Source organism: Anoplopoma fimbria, chromosome 11 (assembly GCF_027596085.1).
Source record: "Anoplopoma fimbria isolate UVic2021 breed Golden Eagle Sablefish chromosome 11, Afim_UVic_2022, whole genome shotgun sequence".
NCBI lineage: Eukaryota > Metazoa > Chordata > Actinopteri > Perciformes > Anoplopomatidae > Anoplopoma > Anoplopoma fimbria.
The window spans coordinates 21,110,625-21,129,555 of NC_072459.1; the positions used below are offsets into that span (position 1 = coordinate 21,110,625).

At 40.3% G+C, this 18,931-nt stretch overlaps 2 protein-coding genes across 2 annotated transcripts; both read left to right on the top strand.

The window, feature by feature from the left end:
• The first annotated feature begins 350 nt into the window (after window positions 1-350).
• Window positions 351-12,797, top strand: aldh16a1 (aldehyde dehydrogenase 16 family, member A1). Its single transcript, XM_054607385.1, has 17 exons — window positions 351-688; window positions 3,477-3,576; window positions 3,678-3,804; window positions 3,885-4,042; window positions 4,144-4,221; window positions 4,713-4,900; window positions 5,035-5,193; window positions 6,103-6,261; window positions 6,506-6,662; window positions 6,850-6,925; window positions 7,559-7,664; window positions 7,772-7,908; window positions 8,556-8,726; window positions 9,659-9,863; window positions 9,964-10,149; window positions 11,224-11,349; window positions 11,504-12,797. Exons 1-17 carry the CDS (start codon window positions 599-601, stop codon window positions 11,669-11,671), a joined length of 2,391 nt encoding a protein of 796 aa, XP_054463360.1. The 5' UTR covers window positions 351-598; the 3' UTR covers window positions 11,672-12,797.
• A 3,673-nt stretch (window positions 12,798-16,470) lies between these two features.
• Window positions 16,471-18,665, top strand: fthl27 (ferritin, heavy polypeptide-like 27). The gene is made up of 4 exons (XM_054607391.1): window positions 16,471-16,765; window positions 17,526-17,672; window positions 17,977-18,102; window positions 18,221-18,665. The coding sequence occupies exons 1-4, from the start codon at window positions 16,664-16,666 to the stop codon at window positions 18,374-18,376; spliced, it is 531 nt and encodes a 176-aa protein (XP_054463366.1). The 5' UTR covers window positions 16,471-16,663; the 3' UTR covers window positions 18,377-18,665.
• Window positions 18,666-18,931: the final 266 nt, after the last annotated feature.

Below are 18,931 nucleotides of genomic sequence, written 5' to 3' on the forward strand. Positions count from 1 at the left end.
GAACACAAAGCTGCGGTGATCCTTTGATTCAACAGATGATGGTAAGAGTGGTAAAGTATCTCAACTTTCTAAAAATATTAAGTTAACGAATAGTTAAAATAGGTTAGTTAATAAACTGTCAACTGCTCAGAGTAATTTATACGTTCATTAAAACGAATCAAACACAGAGCGGAACCACTTGCTAAAACCAGCTAAACTAGTTATTTAACTACATTTTAAAATATACATTAAAATGTTATAAATATATCCAAACAATATATTTTGAATTGCTGTTAGTAGCTTACACATACATGGCGTCTTCTGTTTAAATTCAGTCTCACAAATGAACCCTGAGAAACCGGACACAACACCGGAAGTAAGCAGAAGGGAACCCTCTTGCTCGACGTACGTCAGGGTAGCTCTGCACTGCGACGCATGTTTTCTAGTGGGAGTGACGCTAGCAGCACGTTGCGATTGACGTGATCTCAGTCGCCTTCCTTCAATTTCTTGCAGTTACCATATTACAAACTTCAAAACCAACGTCTTCAACCTGAACGCCACCCAGAAAACGAATACTGAGCGCCAGGGAGACTTCCTTCCTCACTGACTTGTAACTATTATGGCCGGTAGCACCACCAAGACAGTGCACGATATCTTTCAAAGTATGGAGTACGGACCCGCAGCAACTTCCAGCACTGCCACTGCACAGGTAAAACAACCAACTTAATTCACATCAGAAGAAGAGCTTGGATATTATGCTGCATATTGGCTCATATTAGCATGTTTTAGTGCACTCTGGGGTTAGCATATTCCTGTTAGACCATGTGAAGTTCATTAACTGTTAGCAGTCTGTAACTCACAAGACAAACATGTGACTTAGACTGTACAGTACTGGTTATGAAATGTCAAGAGTAAAGCCAGATGATTGGACACATGTTTTCAATAAAGGGGAATTTTCACACTTTCACACATTTTTGATTTTATTGAAATCGGTGTCTTTCAAATATAGCAATTAAGACTTGACTTCCGGATGTAAGCAGGTGTTACATGTTAGTTGGTTGGTTTTATTTTTATTAGCCTCTTTTTTTAATATTTCTTAAGCAGTAACAAGCTTGAATATTATTCAGAGAGCCTATCACTGTACAAAATAATTTGTTGGTAAATATTTGCTTGTTGGTGCCATGTCCCAGTACAGTCACTAAATGTGTTGTCACAGTGTCCTGGTAGTTTGATGAAACACCTACATGACTTTTCTATAGTTGACCTCATCCCAGCAGTTTTTCTTTTTGCTGTAACAGGAGACAGACTTAAGGTCATCAAAACAGAAATGTGAAGTTAGCTGTTGAATATTGTAAGGTGACATTAGACTTTCTGCACAGAGAAGGTCAGCACTGTACTTTGGTCTTCTGTCTGTAAATAGTTGACACACTCGGCCTGGCGTACCCGTCTTTTATCAGTCAATGTCCTGCAGAGGTGGTGTCTTCCAAACCAATGAAATATTAGCATAGGTTTGTGTATCTCATGTACAGTGTCGAATCAGCATTATGGCACGATGTTCCAATTGTTATTTGTTCTTGGTGTTAGCTTTTTATGAAGTGGAATTGAGTTTGAAAGCGTTATAGACGTTTCTCCTCTTTTCTGTGATTTGAATGCATTCTTTCAGAAGTCAAATGAGGAGTTTCTATGCTTTCCTGCAGCGGTGAAGATGTACTCCTGTTCTCTCATACTCAAAGTTTATGAAAGAAAGTTGTATCTTTCAAAATGTGCACACGAGAACCCTAACCCCAAGCAAGCTTATGCAACTTGTGCCTACATTCAGCTGAGAGCGATTGCAGTCAGTTTTCTGGAGGTCTATTGTGCATTCCCAACTTTTTTTATTGAACCAAGGCACCTCCTCATATTTTGTTTCATGCCCACTATCATAACATACATAATCGTGCAAATATTTCAGCTAAAAATGACACCAAGTATATCTGTCATAAGAGAAATTGGATATTTCATTGACCTAACAGAGCAAAAATTTGATTGATGGAAAATATGTCACGTTTATGAACTGACATCAGTGTTAAGTGAGGAAAGCAGCACTTATAAGCCATCTTTCTGTGTGGATGTGCAGAGGAATATCAAATGTAAACAGTGAATAAAAACAGGTGTGCTAATTAGTTTAATGTTTTTCCACATAGTTTTGAAATGTGTTGATAATGTATCAGCTTTCCAGTTAGAGCTCTATTATATATCATTTATATAATATCTCTGAGTTGTGTTCCTGGAAAACTCGCCTGCTGGAAAGTGTGTGTGTGCGCAGTTGGTGCACATTTAAGATAGTTTTTAATATGATGAGTCCAGTGCTTTTTCTTTTATCTTCAACATGGATGTTTGGAAATGTGACATGATCTGCAGTACCAATTTTCCAGTCATGGAAAATGAGAGGAAAAAGTCAAATATCCTGGAAAGTCATGTGTCATCCTGGAAAATAAATTCATTGTTCTATATATTTTCCTTTGGCTCAGAATAAACTATACAAAGCTATCCGAGGTACGTTCAGGATCGTATTAAAGTTCAAATGGTAGTTTATAGAAGAGAGTATTTTGAATAGGCTACCTTCGGTCATGTTGTGAAAACACTCCCCCCAAGTCAAGTCACACTACATTACATTACAGTCATTTAGCAGACGCTTTTATCCAAAGCGACTTACAGGAAGTGTATTCAACATAGGTATTCAAGAGAACTACTAGTCACCAGAAGTCATAAGTGCATCTCCTTTCTTAAACAAGCATCTGGTGACACATGCAGGTTCGATGGCATTACATAATGTTGCTTCCTTCCTAACGTGTTTTCAACAGTTGAATAATGTTAAACGGTCAAAATCACTCACAAATCAGCAATGTTTCCGTGGAGTTTAAAATCAGACTCGACTGAAACATTGCTAAAATTACTTTATAAAACAAAATGAAAGAAATGAATAAATATATATGGATTTGGGTGTCTGTGGGTCAGAGTAAGAGCGGATCGTCTTCCAATCAGTGGATTGGTAGTTCAATCCCCAGCTCCTCCAGTCCATGTCGATGTGTCTTTGGGCAAGACACTTAACCCCAATTGGTGCTTTCATCTATCTGTTATCTAATAATAAATTGTACACCAGCAACTTGTTAAAAAAAGCTTCTAAATTAACAAGATTTACAAATCAAGTGTAAACCTTTTTAAATTCAACAACAAATTGGTTTGGAGTTAAAATATCAATATATGATGTACATAAACATAGAATTAAATAGATTGGCCCAATTGCGATTGATACTTGATCCAGCTATGCGAGTCAGTGTCAGACCGATATCCAATATCTGTATCGGTGCATTTTTTGTGTACTTGGAGCCGTTTTAAGGGCCGTTTACTTATCAAGTCATTTTTTTTTCTTAATGATGCAAAACACCATCAGCCTGGTTCCACCCTCAGAGGTGGATTTGGTATGAATATCAACTGTTGCTTATCTTCTCCGACAGGCCTGGCTGGACCACCATTCTCGTTCTCTGGGCGTGTTCATTGATGGCAAGTTTGTCCGTCCAGCAGACAGACAGAGTCGCTCCCTGGCTGATTCTAAAGGTAAGAGCAGCCTGAAATCACAGTGCAAGAAAAACCAACACAGCTCACACTTGGCTCTTTTTAAAATGTGTATGCATGTTTTTCTCTGCTCTGCTCTCCAGGTGGTAACGTGTGCAGCACAGTGTGCTCCGGGGAGGACGACGTTTCCCAGTGTGCCTCCTCTGCCGTTAAGGGACACAAGGCCTGGGGGGACCTGAGCTGCTACCAGAGGGCCAAAGTGCTGCTCAGGTAGGACAAACTCACCTCTACACATCTCAGGAACCTCAGCACCCTCTGTTCAATTTAACAGTCCTGTCCTGTGCTAACAGGTCGGCGAGCGTTCTCGGGCAGCACGGTCCGTGTGTGTCGGAGCTGTGCGAGCTGTGCGAGGCCTCCTGCTCTCCCTCCAGCCTCGTCCGACTGCTGCAGTACTACAGCAGCTGGGCGCAGCTCAGAGACACTCTCATCGCCAACTGGACGCCACTAGGTGAGGTTAACAGGGGATTTGGTGTTGTTAATAACTTTCTGTAGTGTTTTTTTTTTTTTTTTTTTTTTTTCTTTAAACCTTTTGTGTTTCATGTTTCCCAGGTGTGGTGGCAGTATTTGCCTCTGATGACTGCTCTCTCTATTCCCTTATGGTCAAAGTCCTGCCAGCCCTTGCCATGGGTAACACACACACTCACACTCACACTCACACTCACACACACATATACAAAGACACACTGTATTAGTTAGATACACACTGAAAAAGTTTCTTGGAATAAAATTTTATTATGCAACTAGTGATTACTTGATTGTTTTTTCATGTGATATATTACAATTAACCCTCTAGAATCATCTGAGACATGTAGAATAAAATGTTTTTGATGAAATATTTCAAATGTAAGCTTCGTTTTGGCCGTCACTTTTGACAGAAGCTTTCGTCGCACGTTCAAGGAGCGTCGGAAAGATAAAAATCTGATCAGATGAGCTTCTGGCTATGAGCAAATTAGGGCATCAAAGAATTTGAGATGCCAAAACCATTAAATATGTGGCATTTTTGTTTAGAGATAATTTGTTATCAAATTAGTATTTTGGCTAATTGTTCCACCTCAATTTTTGTTCATAACTGTTCTGATTGGTGTTTTGAGTTCTGATTTATTCCTGCTTCCTTCTAGGCAACTCCGTCATCGTAATCCCTGGTCAGAGAATCGCCCCTCCAACGCTGCTATTGGCGCAGCTTTTTATGGGTGCAGGGCTACCTGCTGGGGCTCTTAATGTCTTAACAGGAAGTGATATGTTGCTGTGTGCCAGAGTGGCCCAGAACGCCAGCGTCAGCTACGTCACCTACAGCGGCAACAAGCAGGTACGTGTGAAAACTGGTGTTACGTTCCTAACCAGAACGTTGACAGACCTCCTATACATAATAAGGCTTTCAAAATGTGTTTAATGTTTCCAACATATCCTGCATCATGACAAAAATGTTTCCCTCTCTTGCAGGATGGGGTGATGCTGTGTAAGGCCACAGCAGGGATGGGGGTACCCGTTTCTGTCTCCCCTAACATCGGTGCTAGGTGTCCCTTCATCATCTTTGAGTCGGCCGACATCGATAGCGCAGTGGATGCAGTGATAGAGACAGCCTTCAAGAAGAAAAGAGAGGTGATTTATACTAAAGACTATCTCCTAATGAAGGATGGATTGTGTCTCATGCAATCCTAGAGACAACTATTTCTCTTTAAAGGGAAAGTGCAGATATTTTGAAGTGTGGTTTTATTAAGTATGTATCCATAACATATCAGTGTATTTCCTGCAGTAGATCGCGGTCCGCACGCCCTCGGTTTGGTGAAACAGACACGGCATGGTAACGGCACAGGAACTGTTGACAGGTGGGGGAGCAGCAAAAAGTATTTTAGACACAGGCTATTTTTATAATCTTTTTTATAGCCCTTTCTGAAGGGGAACTCAAACCGTTAGTTATGCTCTCTTTTCAAAACAACAAGACTCCATTGACAAAAAGAGTAATTTTCCCATCGCAAAACACAGGAGTTGCTCTTCTACCTTTGCCTCAATAGGTTAGTTACTTTGTGTTATTGTGACTTTTGTGTTTCAAAGGGTTACTTTGGATTCACCATAGTCACACAATAACCAAAACAAACGAACCGCTCTAGGCAGCGGTACACAAGCCACTGTCGTGTTCGGCTAGTAGAATTAATGTTTTTGTCAATGGAGTCTTGTGGCTTTGAAGAGAGCATAGTTGGATATAACTGCTTCACTTTACCGTCAGAAACGGCTGTCTAACAGCGAGTTAAAGCGGTGAAAATATTCAAAATCTAGCCGACATTTAAACTGATGGATTCTTTTTTTAGGTCACTATATTACATTTAGCTGCTGCCCATGTCCACAGCAGTATATTGCTTTGCTCCCATGCTGGTACTCCTGTCTGTTTCTAAAAACTGAGGGTCCACTGACCGCAATCTACTGTAGGTAGTAATACACTGACTATTGATAAGTACCTCATACTACCCCACTCCAAAAAATTAACAATCTTCCCCTCCTCTCTCCACTCAGGTCCACTGGGTGTTGTGCGTGCAGGAGAGTGTGCTGGACAGCATTGTGGCCCGTCTCAGGCTCCGTATGGCAGGGATGAAGTGTGTGGCCCTGCACAGCGACGGGGACAGGGGCCTGGTGGATGCTGCAGTACAGGACGCTCAGCAGCAGGGGGCCACGGTTAGTCAGAAACAAGGAAAAGCTGTGTTTAGCTGCAGGCACGGTCCAAATGAGTGACTGAGAGGAGAGTTAGCTCACATTATGACCATAATTTAGGTGGTGGAAACTAACTGGACTTGAATTTGATTTTTTTTTTTTTTAATGTGTGCCAAGACCAAAAAGTAGGAAAATGAAAGATTTATAATGAGTTGTGGCCTACAAATGTTCTGTTTTCTTATATGTTTTTTACTCTCTGGCCCCGCAGCTGGTTCAGTCCTGCGCCGCCCCCCCTTCAGCTGCTCAGTACCCTCCCACAGTGCTCTGCGGGGCGGCCCCCTCCTCTCCGTTCGTGGTCAGCCCCGCTCCCGGACCACTGCTGCCTCTCATGACCTTCAGAAGCAACACAGAAGCAGTCGCCCTCGGTAAAGAAGCCTCCACGGATGTAGATGGTCGAAGGAGTTATCTGACTTTGGAAAGTTATTCTCACAAAGCCTTAAAAGCCCCTTTTAAGGCTTTGTGAGAATAATAAAATAATAAACCTGATTTCAGAGGAGTAAAGCACAATGTATTTTACTATTGCACCACAGTAACAATATGTGTTCTGCACAGGGAACCACAGTCCTCATGGCCAGGCCGCCTCCATCTGGACCGAAGACCTCACACTGGCTTTGGAGACGGCTAAGAGGTTCACACATTCACACTCTTCTTTTCCTCTTCCTCCCCTTTCTCTTCTTCAGATTTTTTTTTTCATCTTCCACTTACTTTTCTTGTATGTTTCTTTGCTTTTGCCTGTCTTCTTACAAATCACCTTTTTCTTTATACTTGTAAACCTTCATCTTAGTGAATGTTTCCTACCTCTCCTTTCTGACTTTTCTCCTCTGATTTTCTCTCGTATCATCTTTACAGGCAACATTAAATACCTTATATGTACTTATAATTATTCATAGGCAGCTTAAAGACTTGAATGATCATCCATCCATCCATCCATCTTCCGTAACCGCTTATCCAGTTAAGGGTCGCGGGGGTGCTGGAGCCGATCCCAGCTGTCAATGGGCGAAGGCAGGGTTCACCCTGGACAGGTCGCCAGCCTATCACAGGGCTGAATGATCATTAAATAGATTTAGTAACTACTTTAATAATTGTTTCCTTTTTGTCATCTCCTCATCGAGACTTCTATAGACACTTCAAAAGCAGACATTTTGACTTATTAGTTTTATTATTTACACCTGTGCTTTTCCTGCTTTGAAAGTCCTTTGTCTGCTGTGAAAAGGATATTTTGCTCCCTACTGATGTTTTCCTCTTCTTCCTCTCTCCTCAGTCTGTCAGTTGGCTCAGTGTGGGTGAATTCCCACTCCGTGTCTGACCCCTGTCTGCCTGTCTCTGGTCACAAAGACAGCGGCACCTGCACTGACGGAGGACAGGAGGTATTCAGTTATATTTTTGACTTTGTCCCGACTCCTTTCACTACACTACTTACACACCAGCCAGGGCAGGAATCAAACATAAACTCTTCCTATCCTCTCTCTGCCAGGGTCTGTACCAGTTTCTACGCCCGTCCTCTTCTTCCTCCCCTCCTCTTCCTCGCTCCTCCCCCGTCTCTATGGATTACTCAAAGTTTGGAACAGCAGCATCCCCAGCTATCATTCCTGATGACTCAGACCCTGCCAGGTGGGTTTATAATGCTCTTTTTCTTACTTTGTCTAGTTTATAAAGTATCACAAGGCATTCTAGCTGCATTAAAATGCACATTATTATTAAATTGCAAGTATATGGGCTGTACCACATGTCATTTTTTTATTATTTATTCAAAGCCTCTATTTAAGTTTTGGAATTAAACTTTGTTGTCAAATTTTAAGCAGCATTACCCTAAAAAAACAATAATAAATCCTCAATTTTAATAAATAATATCATCCGATTGAATGATTTAGTCACTTTTTAAATAAAATTTCTTGTTTAATGAATATTACTCAAAATTGTGTGCCTCCCTTTATGTGCGGCAAGTGGGAAAGCAAACGTGTTTTTTTACCACAGGGAAAATATTGTTTTCAAAAGGCTAAATGCCAACAAGGATAAGGCAGAAAATTTGTTGCATAAAAACTTTTGGACTACAGTGCTCTGGAATCTTATTCTACAAAAATAATAATAATAATATTGTAGCCAAATCTTTATCCAACTGTGCAAAAATACTGGGTTAAAGCAGAATGAAGAAAGTAAATAATTTAAATGACAGCATACATTAATACATGCAGGATTAATACATATCTGTCCACATGCATCACTCAATCTCTCACTCTTCCTCTCTCCTCTCCCATCAGTGCTCCAAAGGTCTACCTGCAGTTTGTCGGCGGTAAGCCTTGCAAGTCAGTGTCTGGCTGCAGTGTGGCTGTGCAGTCACCAGTGGGCGGTGGTGTGTTAGCCTACTGTCAAGATGGAGGCAGGAAAGATGTCCGTAATGCCGTGGAGGCTGCTGTCAAAGTCCAGCCTGGGTGAGAGCTTTACCACACAAAGATATATGGTGATGCTATGTGTACCTGCCATCCCACCCTCTCCATCCCCTATTAGCAGAGAAAGTGTAGGGGCAGAGGGGTTGTTTAGTTGAATATGTTAGTCTAGTCTGCATGACTCATTGATCCTTTATCTCACTGAGATTTGATTTAGAATCTATGGCTCTGAAATCTGCCTCCATCGGGCGCAGCTCTACTGCTCCGGCTGTGACACGGGCGGGGGTTAAAAATTAACAAATGTCCTACTGCAAGATGTTGAATTTTCAAAGTCACAAACACAAGCGGACACATTTTCTCTCTATTTGGATATACCTAGGCAATATAAGCCGTTGCAACAAATAATAATATTAAAGTGAGTAATGAGAAATAACTCAAAAGCAACAAGTCAACAACATTTGCACACCACACTAAAAAAAAACTGAACAAATTATTCAACCAGGCCCAGGGTGAAACTCCCTCCTTTTCCTAGTTAATGTAAAACATATTTTTCAGGCTAGACAGGTTGTTTTGCCCCAAATAAAACTTTGCTCAAAAGCACACATGTAAGTACAATCCAGATAGGCAGCAAGTATTTCACAATCCAGTAGGCTGTGTGTGTTTATCACCAGTCAAAGTCCAACTTGGGAAATTTAATGAGTCATACGCAGAATATAAACAAAGCACATGAGCATCAACAGAGTTTGATTATGCTGGAATCCTATAAACTTACATTGCTTCATGTCAGTACCCATTAACCATTAAAAGTACAGTATTAGATCTGTGTATGTGTCAGCAGGACAGTATTTAAACATCATTCCTAGTTTATATATCTTAACCAAAATAATTAAATGTCGGAGACACAGAAACGTCAGTGTTGGCGCCAAGGCCTCTTCATAATAATCTTGTGTGTTTAAACGTCCTTTCCTCTCCCCTAGCTGGATGAAAAAGAGTCCCTCTGCACGCGCTCAGTCTCTCTACTCTCTGGCCAAGGGCTTGGAGGCAAAGAGGCGGGACGTAGCTGCATCAATCAATGTTCAGACCGGCCTCTCGATGGACGAGGCCGATAAGGAGGTGGAGCTCAGCATCGCCAGGCTGAGTGATTGGGCGGCTTACTGCGATAAAATCCAAGGAGGAATTCCGGTGAGGATTTTTTGTAATATACAAAGATTTCTCGAGTAGTATTTTCTGACTGCATTATTAATAAACTGCATTTAAATCTTGTTGTGTCTCTCTCCTTCAGCCTCTGCCACAGTCTGGCTCTGCTCTCTCCCTCCCTGAAGCCCTGGGAGTCGTGGGGATCGTCCTCCCCGACGAGAGTCCCCTCCTCTCTATGGTGACACTTCTCGGGGCAGCCATCGGCAATGGCAACGCTGTCATCATGGTCCCCAGTCAGAAGTACCCACTACCAGCCTTGGCATTCATTCAGGCAAGTGATAAGATGCGGCAAGTTGGTAAAGACAAAAGTTAGAAAATGCTTCACAATAAAAGCCTTTACCACAAAATATCAAATGTGCACCAAACACAGGAGCAATGCAAATTAACAAAAGTAACACTAGAAACAAGTACAAGTACAAAGCATCAGTTCAAAAGATGAGGGACTATAAGCGAGTGTAACTTGAGATGTTTTTAAAAAAGGTAAGGTGAATGATGATGATCTAATAGTGAGAGAGAATTATTGGGAAAACACCTTAAATGATCGGTCTGGGAACATTCATTTTACACACATGTCTGTACCAATCTCCATTTCTTTACATTCAAGTCTTCTATTGAGGTTTTCCAATGAAGCTTTGAATGTCTGTAGTCAAACTTTATGACATGATAACCCTAACAACAACGACAAAGAAATCCTGAAACAAAATCCTCAACTTCAAAATGTATTTTATCGGAATAAATGATTTAGTTGTTTTGTATTAAATCAATTTATTTAATGAATACAACTCTTCAAGCTGCCTCCCTTTTGTGTGCAGCCAGCAGGAGAGCAAACTGTTTTTTGACTGCAGTGATAATGTTGGTTTCTGAAGGCTGTACGCCAACAAATACGGATTGAAGCAGAATATATCCTAAAGTAGAAACATGTCGTGAATTTCCGCAATGAATACATTTATCCTTTTTAAATAAAATTAGACTTTTGGACTTTGCTCTGGAGTTATTGGAGAAGTTTTGATCACATAGGTCGGAAACCAGCATAGCCACCACTAGAATCAAATTTTACAAATTGTATAATACCATTCACTTTCGAGGCTATTTGTAACTGGTAGCGACAACGTTATCTTCATTTCACCTGCCTCTCCTCGGCTGCAATCTGCTTTTTCTTCTGCAACTGTGCTAAATACCTGGTCGACAGAATTCAATTTGGGAATTCAAACGACGACGTGATGAATGAAGCTTTGAACTAGTCGGTACAGCCCTATCTCAAACCGACAACATCAGTAATCGCCACTGAGAAATCATATGTTCGCCTGTATATTTGTCTGTAAACACTGATTTTCCTCCTCCTCAGGTGCTCCAGTCTTCAGACCTGCCAGCAGGATTGGTAAGCATCATTACAGGAAGTAGAGACCAGCTGACCGTGGCTCTGGCTAATCACAGCGTCATCAAGGCCATCTGGTACTGGGGCAGTGCTGAGGTGAGCACTAAACACCAACACATACACACCAGTGTTCAAATTTCAATTCGGGGAAAAGAGGTGTGGGGTTTCCATTAAGTCTTCACTTGGAAATGAACAACAGCCTGACCGCATACTATCATATTCACCCCTGCTCTCTGCTTTCCTGCCGTAGGGCTGTCAGTACCTCCAGTACACCTGCACCAGTCCTCTGAAGACCCTGCTCCTGTCCTGCCCAAAGGAGGATGGAGGGAAAGACTGGACCCAGTCTCATCCATCACTCCTGGAGGAGATGTGGAGAAATGCCGTCCAGTGGAAGAGTGTCTGGATTCCAACAGCATAAAAAGCCAAGAGGGAGGGATTTCATTCAGTTAAATTTTGACCTGTGGGGTGTAGATTTAAGAGGAAGGATCAAAAATGAACTGTGACCATGAAAATATCAAGATGTCAGTGAAATCAACAGTGACCAAACAACAATTACCCCCCCATAATTGAAGCCCACACATCACATACGCAGTTTTCAATGATATCAATTGTAGACAATGTTTCCTTGATTTCAGACAGAGGTAGACAAAAGATTTGTTCTAAGTGAAGTTGTGTAACCTGAAGAAATGTGGCACCAAGCAGCCAGCTCACTTAAAACAGTCAACCTCATCAACAAAAACAAAGAAAAAGAAGTGAACACACATCTTATAATCATGGAAATGTTATGACCAAGGAACTGTTAATATCATAATACACAGTACAGCCATACACGCCTCAGGTATTTTCAATAGCTTGCAGTTTCAGCAGCCCCAAGAACTTATGAAATACTTTATAATTGAACATGCAATGTTAAAATGAAGTTATGAGTAAATATGAAACTCTGTCCTGTTATCTGTTGAAATGGATTTAAACAAAATGCAACTAATTGTTAAGTTTCTTTCAAAAAGGATCAAAATGCTACTTAAAATCAGATCAGCATCAGAGACAGGTCTGACAACTGGTATTTATTAAGCAGGTAGGTAGTGAGTGAGTGAGCAGAACAGGACCTTAAAAGGTTAAATATATTAACATATTAAAATATTTTACACAGATTCTTCTAGCTCGTCGGATCAATACATTGTTTTTTTTTGTGTTTTAACAGGCTTTATTGATAGTAAAAAACATTTCTGACATAAGTTCAGGTGAATTATTATTTTCTGAGTTCCTTAATTCTTCTTTCATCTGTGAAACAGGTGAAAAAGTTTTGGCAAGTGATTTTTGTTCAAATAATTTGTCCATGCAACACAAGGCTCCTATGTTGAGTGTTTGCAAGTTTTGTAACATTACTCTCTTGTCTTTTGGCTAGAAATGTATTTTAAAAGTCGCTAATTTGCCTTTAAAAACATGAATGCATTTAGTCTTATTTAAAACATGGGTTAGTGGTAATGATCCTGACACAAAACAAAATCTTCTGCCAAAACTTGTTCACCTTTTTTGACAGATGGTGGAAATAAAAGAAACTTAGAAGGTTGTCCTGGCAAAATCTTTTTTTTCACCTGTTTTTCAGTCATAAACACAGGATAAGTGACAAAGTATCAGAGGTACAATAGCAGTTCACTAAAATATAAATATCTCAGTTGTAGTAAAAGTTTTTTTACTACAAATCCCGCCTAGAACCTGAAACCTCATCTGCCTTAGAATTCTTTCAATGACTGAGCAAAAAACGATCAATCTTGTATCAACGCAGTCTAAATATGCAAATGTACTGTACTGCATATCTTTATCACAGCACAAGAATACTGTAACATTTTCCCCATGAAAACACACTTGATGCAAACATTCCCAGTTAAATCTTGTTTGTTCCCATGTCCAAGTTCACACTGAAATGTGTGTGTGTGTGTTTCCAGAAAATTACTCTGTGGTTTCTCACTGTATAAAAGCCATAATTACAAAATCTATATTAAATCATTTCTCAATTTTGGAATTTATACTTTATTTTTGTTTTGTTTTTCCAGTGTAGTACACAGCATTATGGATGGCTACGCCGGCCTGTTGGTCAGGTGATTGATGCTCATTAAGGAAGTACATCTATGAGATCCCAAACACAAAGAAGCCTAACTTGCTATTGAGTTCAATGTCCATCTACAAGAGATGTTGACTGGTCAACTCCAGTGGACACACTTTGTTTAAATCAGCAACATCATCATTTCAGTAAAACCCTGTGTTGTTTCAGGTTCCTTTATTTATTTTTTTACTTTCTGGTTCCTTTTTATTCTCTCAAACTGGTTCCAGCCAGCAGAGCCCTGAGGTAAAGTTGCCGTCAGACACTCCCTTTGGTCACAAGACTCTTCCCTTGAGACTGGAACACTGAGTCACAACAGTGACACAGCACAAACCTCAGTTTGACCTGACACCGCTTTTGTGCAGTCAAGGCCGACTAATCGTGCTACGTGACGCAGCAGGAAATAAGCACGGGTGCTGTCTGAATTTGCTGAGTCACTTTTTTCCAAGTATGAGAGTGTGGGATATAAAGTGAGAACAACTACAGATATTGTGCTGTAATGGCAAGTTCTTATCTTTTCAAGTCCAGGTCAATTGCGCAACAGGTTATAGCACTTTTTATTACAGTGGATCTGATTTAATTAACCCCTGTCTTCCTGTTTATAGCCCATCTCCAAACATTTCTCTATGTTGTGTACATTATTTCAAAAAGCAACCTTGAGGTATGAGATATCTATGTTTTTGTCCCAGGAGTGGTCCTTTTATTAACATTCACAAGATTCCTTGCAGGTTGAAATCCTATACACAAGAGTGATGTTACTTCTGTGAAAAGTGTCCACCAGCAAAGAGCAGAGTCATCTACTTCTAAAGACAACCATCACATGAGTGTTTCTAGAAGTTACTAGAACAAAGCCCTCCTGAATAATACAATGTAAATGAAGATGGGATGAGGGCAAAGTAGTTGATTTGTTCCCGGAAATAAATGCATCTTCAGAGAGCATAGCATTTTTCAAATTAAAGTGGGACTCTTTGCATCACGGCCATACCAACCACACTACATTTTAATCAAGATTAACACCTGTCTTAAAAGTAGTGCCACTTCCTCATAAAGGAAAGGAATGTGTTACGTGAGTAGCCAGTCATGTTAAAAAAAATATTTATACATATAGCTGGAATGTTGCAGTAATGTGACAAATGTGTTGAAAAGTGAATTTATGGCAACAAGCAATGCATTCTCAGGGTAATATCTGTAAAATTAAAGGTGTGTAGACACATTTCTTAGGAGAAATAAAAACGCTTAAAGGTGGAGTCGGCAACTCTGGTGAGAGATTGTCGATATTTTTGCTGACTTTACCTTTAAGTGTTTCTTTTAGAGATAGAGATTGCTAGCCCTCATGGCGCCCATACTTATTGTGAGCCCAATGAGATAATAGGCCTAAAGAATGCAACTACTCTGAGCACATGATTACACATTAGCCCTCTTTTTTACTGGCACTGCAAACATTCTAACTATAGTTTAGCTGAAACGTAACTACCACAATTTATTACTAGTTGAAAAAAATATCTGCACTACAAGTTATCTTCCTCAGCAGAATTAAAATTGCAGTTTAAAGATTAAATGTAATTGTTGTGACCCTTAACGTCAACCTGGAGCTATACAAGTGGAAAACTATTGGCTCAAAGTGCTGTATCACTTTATTATAGCCTGGTAAGGGCAAAGATGATGTGGTCCTGTACTATTAACTAAAGCATGATATTCAAGTGTACATGAGGACAAACCTCAACCCAAAATGTGTGTTTTTTAACTCCTTTTTCTTACCATGGTTTGCTTCAGAGGCTGATAAATAACAGCATGTTGACTATTTCAAAGTCAGTTCCATACAGTGATTGATAAATCACATTTTAATTTAACACCATCATCCAAACCAATCCTTTTTAGGGAGACTTAATGATACTCTCACATTAAACAAATATGAGCAAGCATAGAGGACAGTCTACTAGAGCTGACACATATTCTGTAAACACACATAATTGGAGGAAACTCACACGGGGATGAAATGCAAATGTGTTTGTTTTTTTGTAGAAAGGTTACCTTTATCCAAAGTATCTAAAAGTTAGTTAGACATGTATTTTCTACACATGTGGGAATAACATGCCTGACAGCCTGTAGCAATTACGCTCTTTGTTTCATTAAAAAAAATCACAAATAATATGCAATTACAGCATTTTCTTGGCCCCTGTGTTACTTCAACAACGCTAAGACTTTTCAGCATTTCAGACTCTTCAGTGTCTTGCAACAGTGCTGTGGTATTGAGTAATGCAATAATAAAGATCCACCTCGGTTGAAAACACTTTATCAGCAGTTTTTAGATGTCATGTTTTATTACAAGAAAAGTTCAGCTGTACAGGGCCAAAGTTGACTACATTATTAACCAAGGTCTATAGATTGCCTTATGGGTAGTATTGGCCAACAATCGAGGGCTGAGTCAGTTTATAGAGAGAAGGCAAGAGCAGAACTCAGTATAGAATCTCTGTAAAAACTTCATAAAAATGTCACGGTGACACAGAGAATTGGAGAATATTCTGCAGCGTTACCGACCATATGATGCTTGTCATTTGCAGTTTGAAGTAATTGCAATCACCTATTTTAGGACAGGTTGAACTAAATTTCTAATTCAATATGGCCTGAAGTATAGTAGTTAATACAATATCAGAAGACAATTTGTATGTAGGAGTATTCAGTTTTTCTATCATTATTTTTCTTTTACAGTTTTATATCTTTATGCTGTTTGTATAAAGGGGAAATGATGATCACAACCCATCTTTACACACATCATTTGCTCCCTCACTCTATTCTGTATTTGAGTTTTATAACTTGTTTTATAATGCATAGTTTTATAATGCATAGTTTTATAATGCATAGTTTTATAATGCATAGTTTTATAATGCATAGTTTTATAATGCAGTCCTTTCAGATAGCAAAAGTGCTTCGTCATTGCAGGTGTGAATAAATCAATGAAATATCAAACCTGGATTTCCAGGAATGAGGAAGGGGGGGGAATGCAGCCCCCTCCCTCGTCTCGTTGCTTGGCTACTGTGCTTTCTGAGCTCTGTGATTGGCTGAAATGCGTAGAGTGACGTATCGTCTGTCGGGTATAAATACACGGAGCGCCTCAACTGCCATTTCACACCAGGGAAGAAAGCAACAAGGAGTTCTTGCTTCAACAGTGTTTGAACGGAACTTCTGTCCTTCATCTCTCCTGCATTACGAGAACAACTTTCACTACTTCAACACTACCGATTAAAGTCGCCGTAAAGCTTTATTTTTTCTACCGTTTTTTGCTAAGAAACAAAGAAAAAGCCAGCTAAAATGGAGTCTCAGGTCCGTCAGAACTACCACCGCGACTGCGAGGCCGCCGTCAACCGGATGGTCAACATGGAGCTGTTCGCCTCCTACACCTACACCTCCATGGTAGGAGAAACAACACTTCTTTTTTTATTTTTAAATCTTCGTTGTTGGTATCAATGTATGCTAATTATCTGCGCCTATTTTATGTGTTGATATAAAAAAGAACTATTGGCTATTAGAGAAATTTAGAAAAAAAAGCTGTTATTGTTTCTATTTTGTTGTATAAGTAATGGAGTGTAGTGGCTTGATGTTTCTGTGTTCCTCACTTGTTTATCTCATGGTTGCCAGATGAGTGTTTTATCCCCCACCCACCACACGGAGTCAAACATGCTGAGTCATGCTTATGCTGCTTTTTTTTTTTTTTCCTTCCCTCATCTTCAAAACTGTCTGTCCAAACCAACTAGACCTTCCAAAACCATGACTCATGTGCCTGACCACTACTTGGCTGCATAACTACTGTTTGTCACAACTTTTTTTTTTTTTTTTTTTTTTTAAATGCTGGGTGACATTACATTACATTACATTACAGTCATTTAGCAGACGCTTTTATCCAAAGCGACTTACAGGAAGTGTATTCAACATAGGTATTCAAGAGAACTACTAGTCACCAGAAGTCATAAGTGCATCTCCTTTCTTAAACAAGCATCTTAAAGCATAAGCCAGAGCAAAAGTATAGTGCAGAGGCAAGTTACTACGAAAACAATAATTGCAACAGACTAATCCGAATATAATAAGTGCTACAAACTACTACGAATAGGATAAGTGACGTCTGCTAATAAATGTTTCTAACCTCCGCCCTTCCTCTCCTCTTGTCCCTTTGCAGGCCTTTTACTTCTCCCGTGACGATGTGGCCCTCAAGGGCTTCTCGCATTTCTTCAAGGAGAACAGCGACGAGGAGAGGGAGCACGCCGAGAAGCTGCTGACCTTCCAGAACAACAGGGGAGGACGCATCTTCCTCCAGGACCTGAAGGTCGGTACAGACTGGACGACTGGTCCATGTTGTGACTGGTCTTGCTGCACCCTGTCTGTCTAGGACAAATGCACTGGGATTACATACTGTAGTGTGATACTCATCCCTCTACATTGCCATATGTTCTTGGATTGTGTAAGAACTGTACTTATTGCAAATGATTGGTTCTATTATGTCCAGTAACTATTCTAGATTAGTATTTAAGAGACAGAGGCTGGTATGCAGCAGTATTACTTGTGTAAAAGCTGTTGATCCTTATCACTGACCGTTCAGTCTGCTATAATTGAATGTTTTTCCTCCGTAGAAACCAGACCGTGATGAGTGGGGAAGCGGGCTGGAGGCCATGCAGTGTGCCCTGCAGCTGGAGAAGAACGTCAACCAGGCCCTGCTGGACCTGCACAAGCTGGCTTCTGATCACACAGACCCTCATGTAAGTATGAATCAGTTCTGAGAGGTCTGCGAAAGAGGGTTCTGGCCAAACCACAAGCCTGTGTGCTCTAGGATACTTTTGGTACGGGTATTAAACTCATTCTCATCCTGTTCCTCAGATGTGCGACTTCCTGGAGACCCATTACCTGAACGAGCAGGTGGAGGCCATCAAGAAGCTGGGCGACCACATCTCCAACCTCTCCCGCATGGATGCCAACACAAACAAGATGGCGGAGTACCTGTTCGACAAGCACACCCTGGGGGGACAGAGCTAAATATGCAAAGCTGCAGGGTTGAGCCTTGAGTGAAAAGGTGGCAGACACACTCAGGCTTTAAACACACCCTTCTGCTCCAGTTAGCGTAACTTTAAAATCTAATCTGCTTAATCTATAGAGTTGACGGGTTCTGGTGGTGTCACTGTTTTTGAAATGTTGTGGAAGGATGGATATTTAGAAGGTGGTGACTTTGCCCTCATTACCTATAAACCTCCCCTTGTGTGACATTTTTATCTACTGTGACTGCATGTTTCTGATCTGTTAATCTGAATAAACATTCTGAGCTGGACTCTGTTGTCTGATCTGCATCTGTTACACCCCCTTTTCATATTGACTTAAAAGTTGTAATATGTACACTATCATTTATCAAACCAGCATGCTAGTAAAGTAGTCAGGTAACTCTTAACTGGGGCTAATCTGTAACATTCCCTAATGTGAATTCAAAACCTTTCACTACATAACGATTTTTAAATCCTCAATAATTTAAGAGTTTAATTATAGGTTTTTACTAGCCTGCATTGTTGCGCTGAATACAAATGTACACAGATTATATCC

What these genes read in the sequence shown, in the direction of transcription:
- aldh16a1 (XM_054607385.1), top strand. Translation starts at nt 599, where the DNA reads ATGGCCGGTAGCACCACCAAGACAGTGCACGATATCTTTCAAAGTATG. An exon ending in CACAGAAGCAGTCGCCCTCG is followed by an intron (nt 6,663 to 6,849) that starts GTAAAGAAGCCT and finishes TGTTCTGCACAG; the next exon opens with GGAACCACAGTCCTCATGGC. An exon ending in AAATCCAAGGAGGAATTCCG is followed by an intron (nt 9,864 to 9,963) that starts GTGAGGATTTTT and finishes TCTCTCCTTCAG; the next exon opens with CCTCTGCCACAGTCTGGCTC.
- fthl27 (XM_054607391.1), top strand. Translation starts at nt 16,664, where the DNA reads ATGGAGTCTCAGGTCCGTCAGAACTACCACCGCGACTGCGAGGCCGCC. An exon ending in CCTACACCTACACCTCCATG is followed by an intron (nt 16,766 to 17,525) that starts GTAGGAGAAACA and finishes GTCCCTTTGCAG; the next exon opens with GCCTTTTACTTCTCCCGTGA. An exon ending in TCTTCCTCCAGGACCTGAAG is followed by an intron (nt 17,673 to 17,976) that starts GTCGGTACAGAC and finishes TTTCCTCCGTAG; the next exon opens with AAACCAGACCGTGATGAGTG.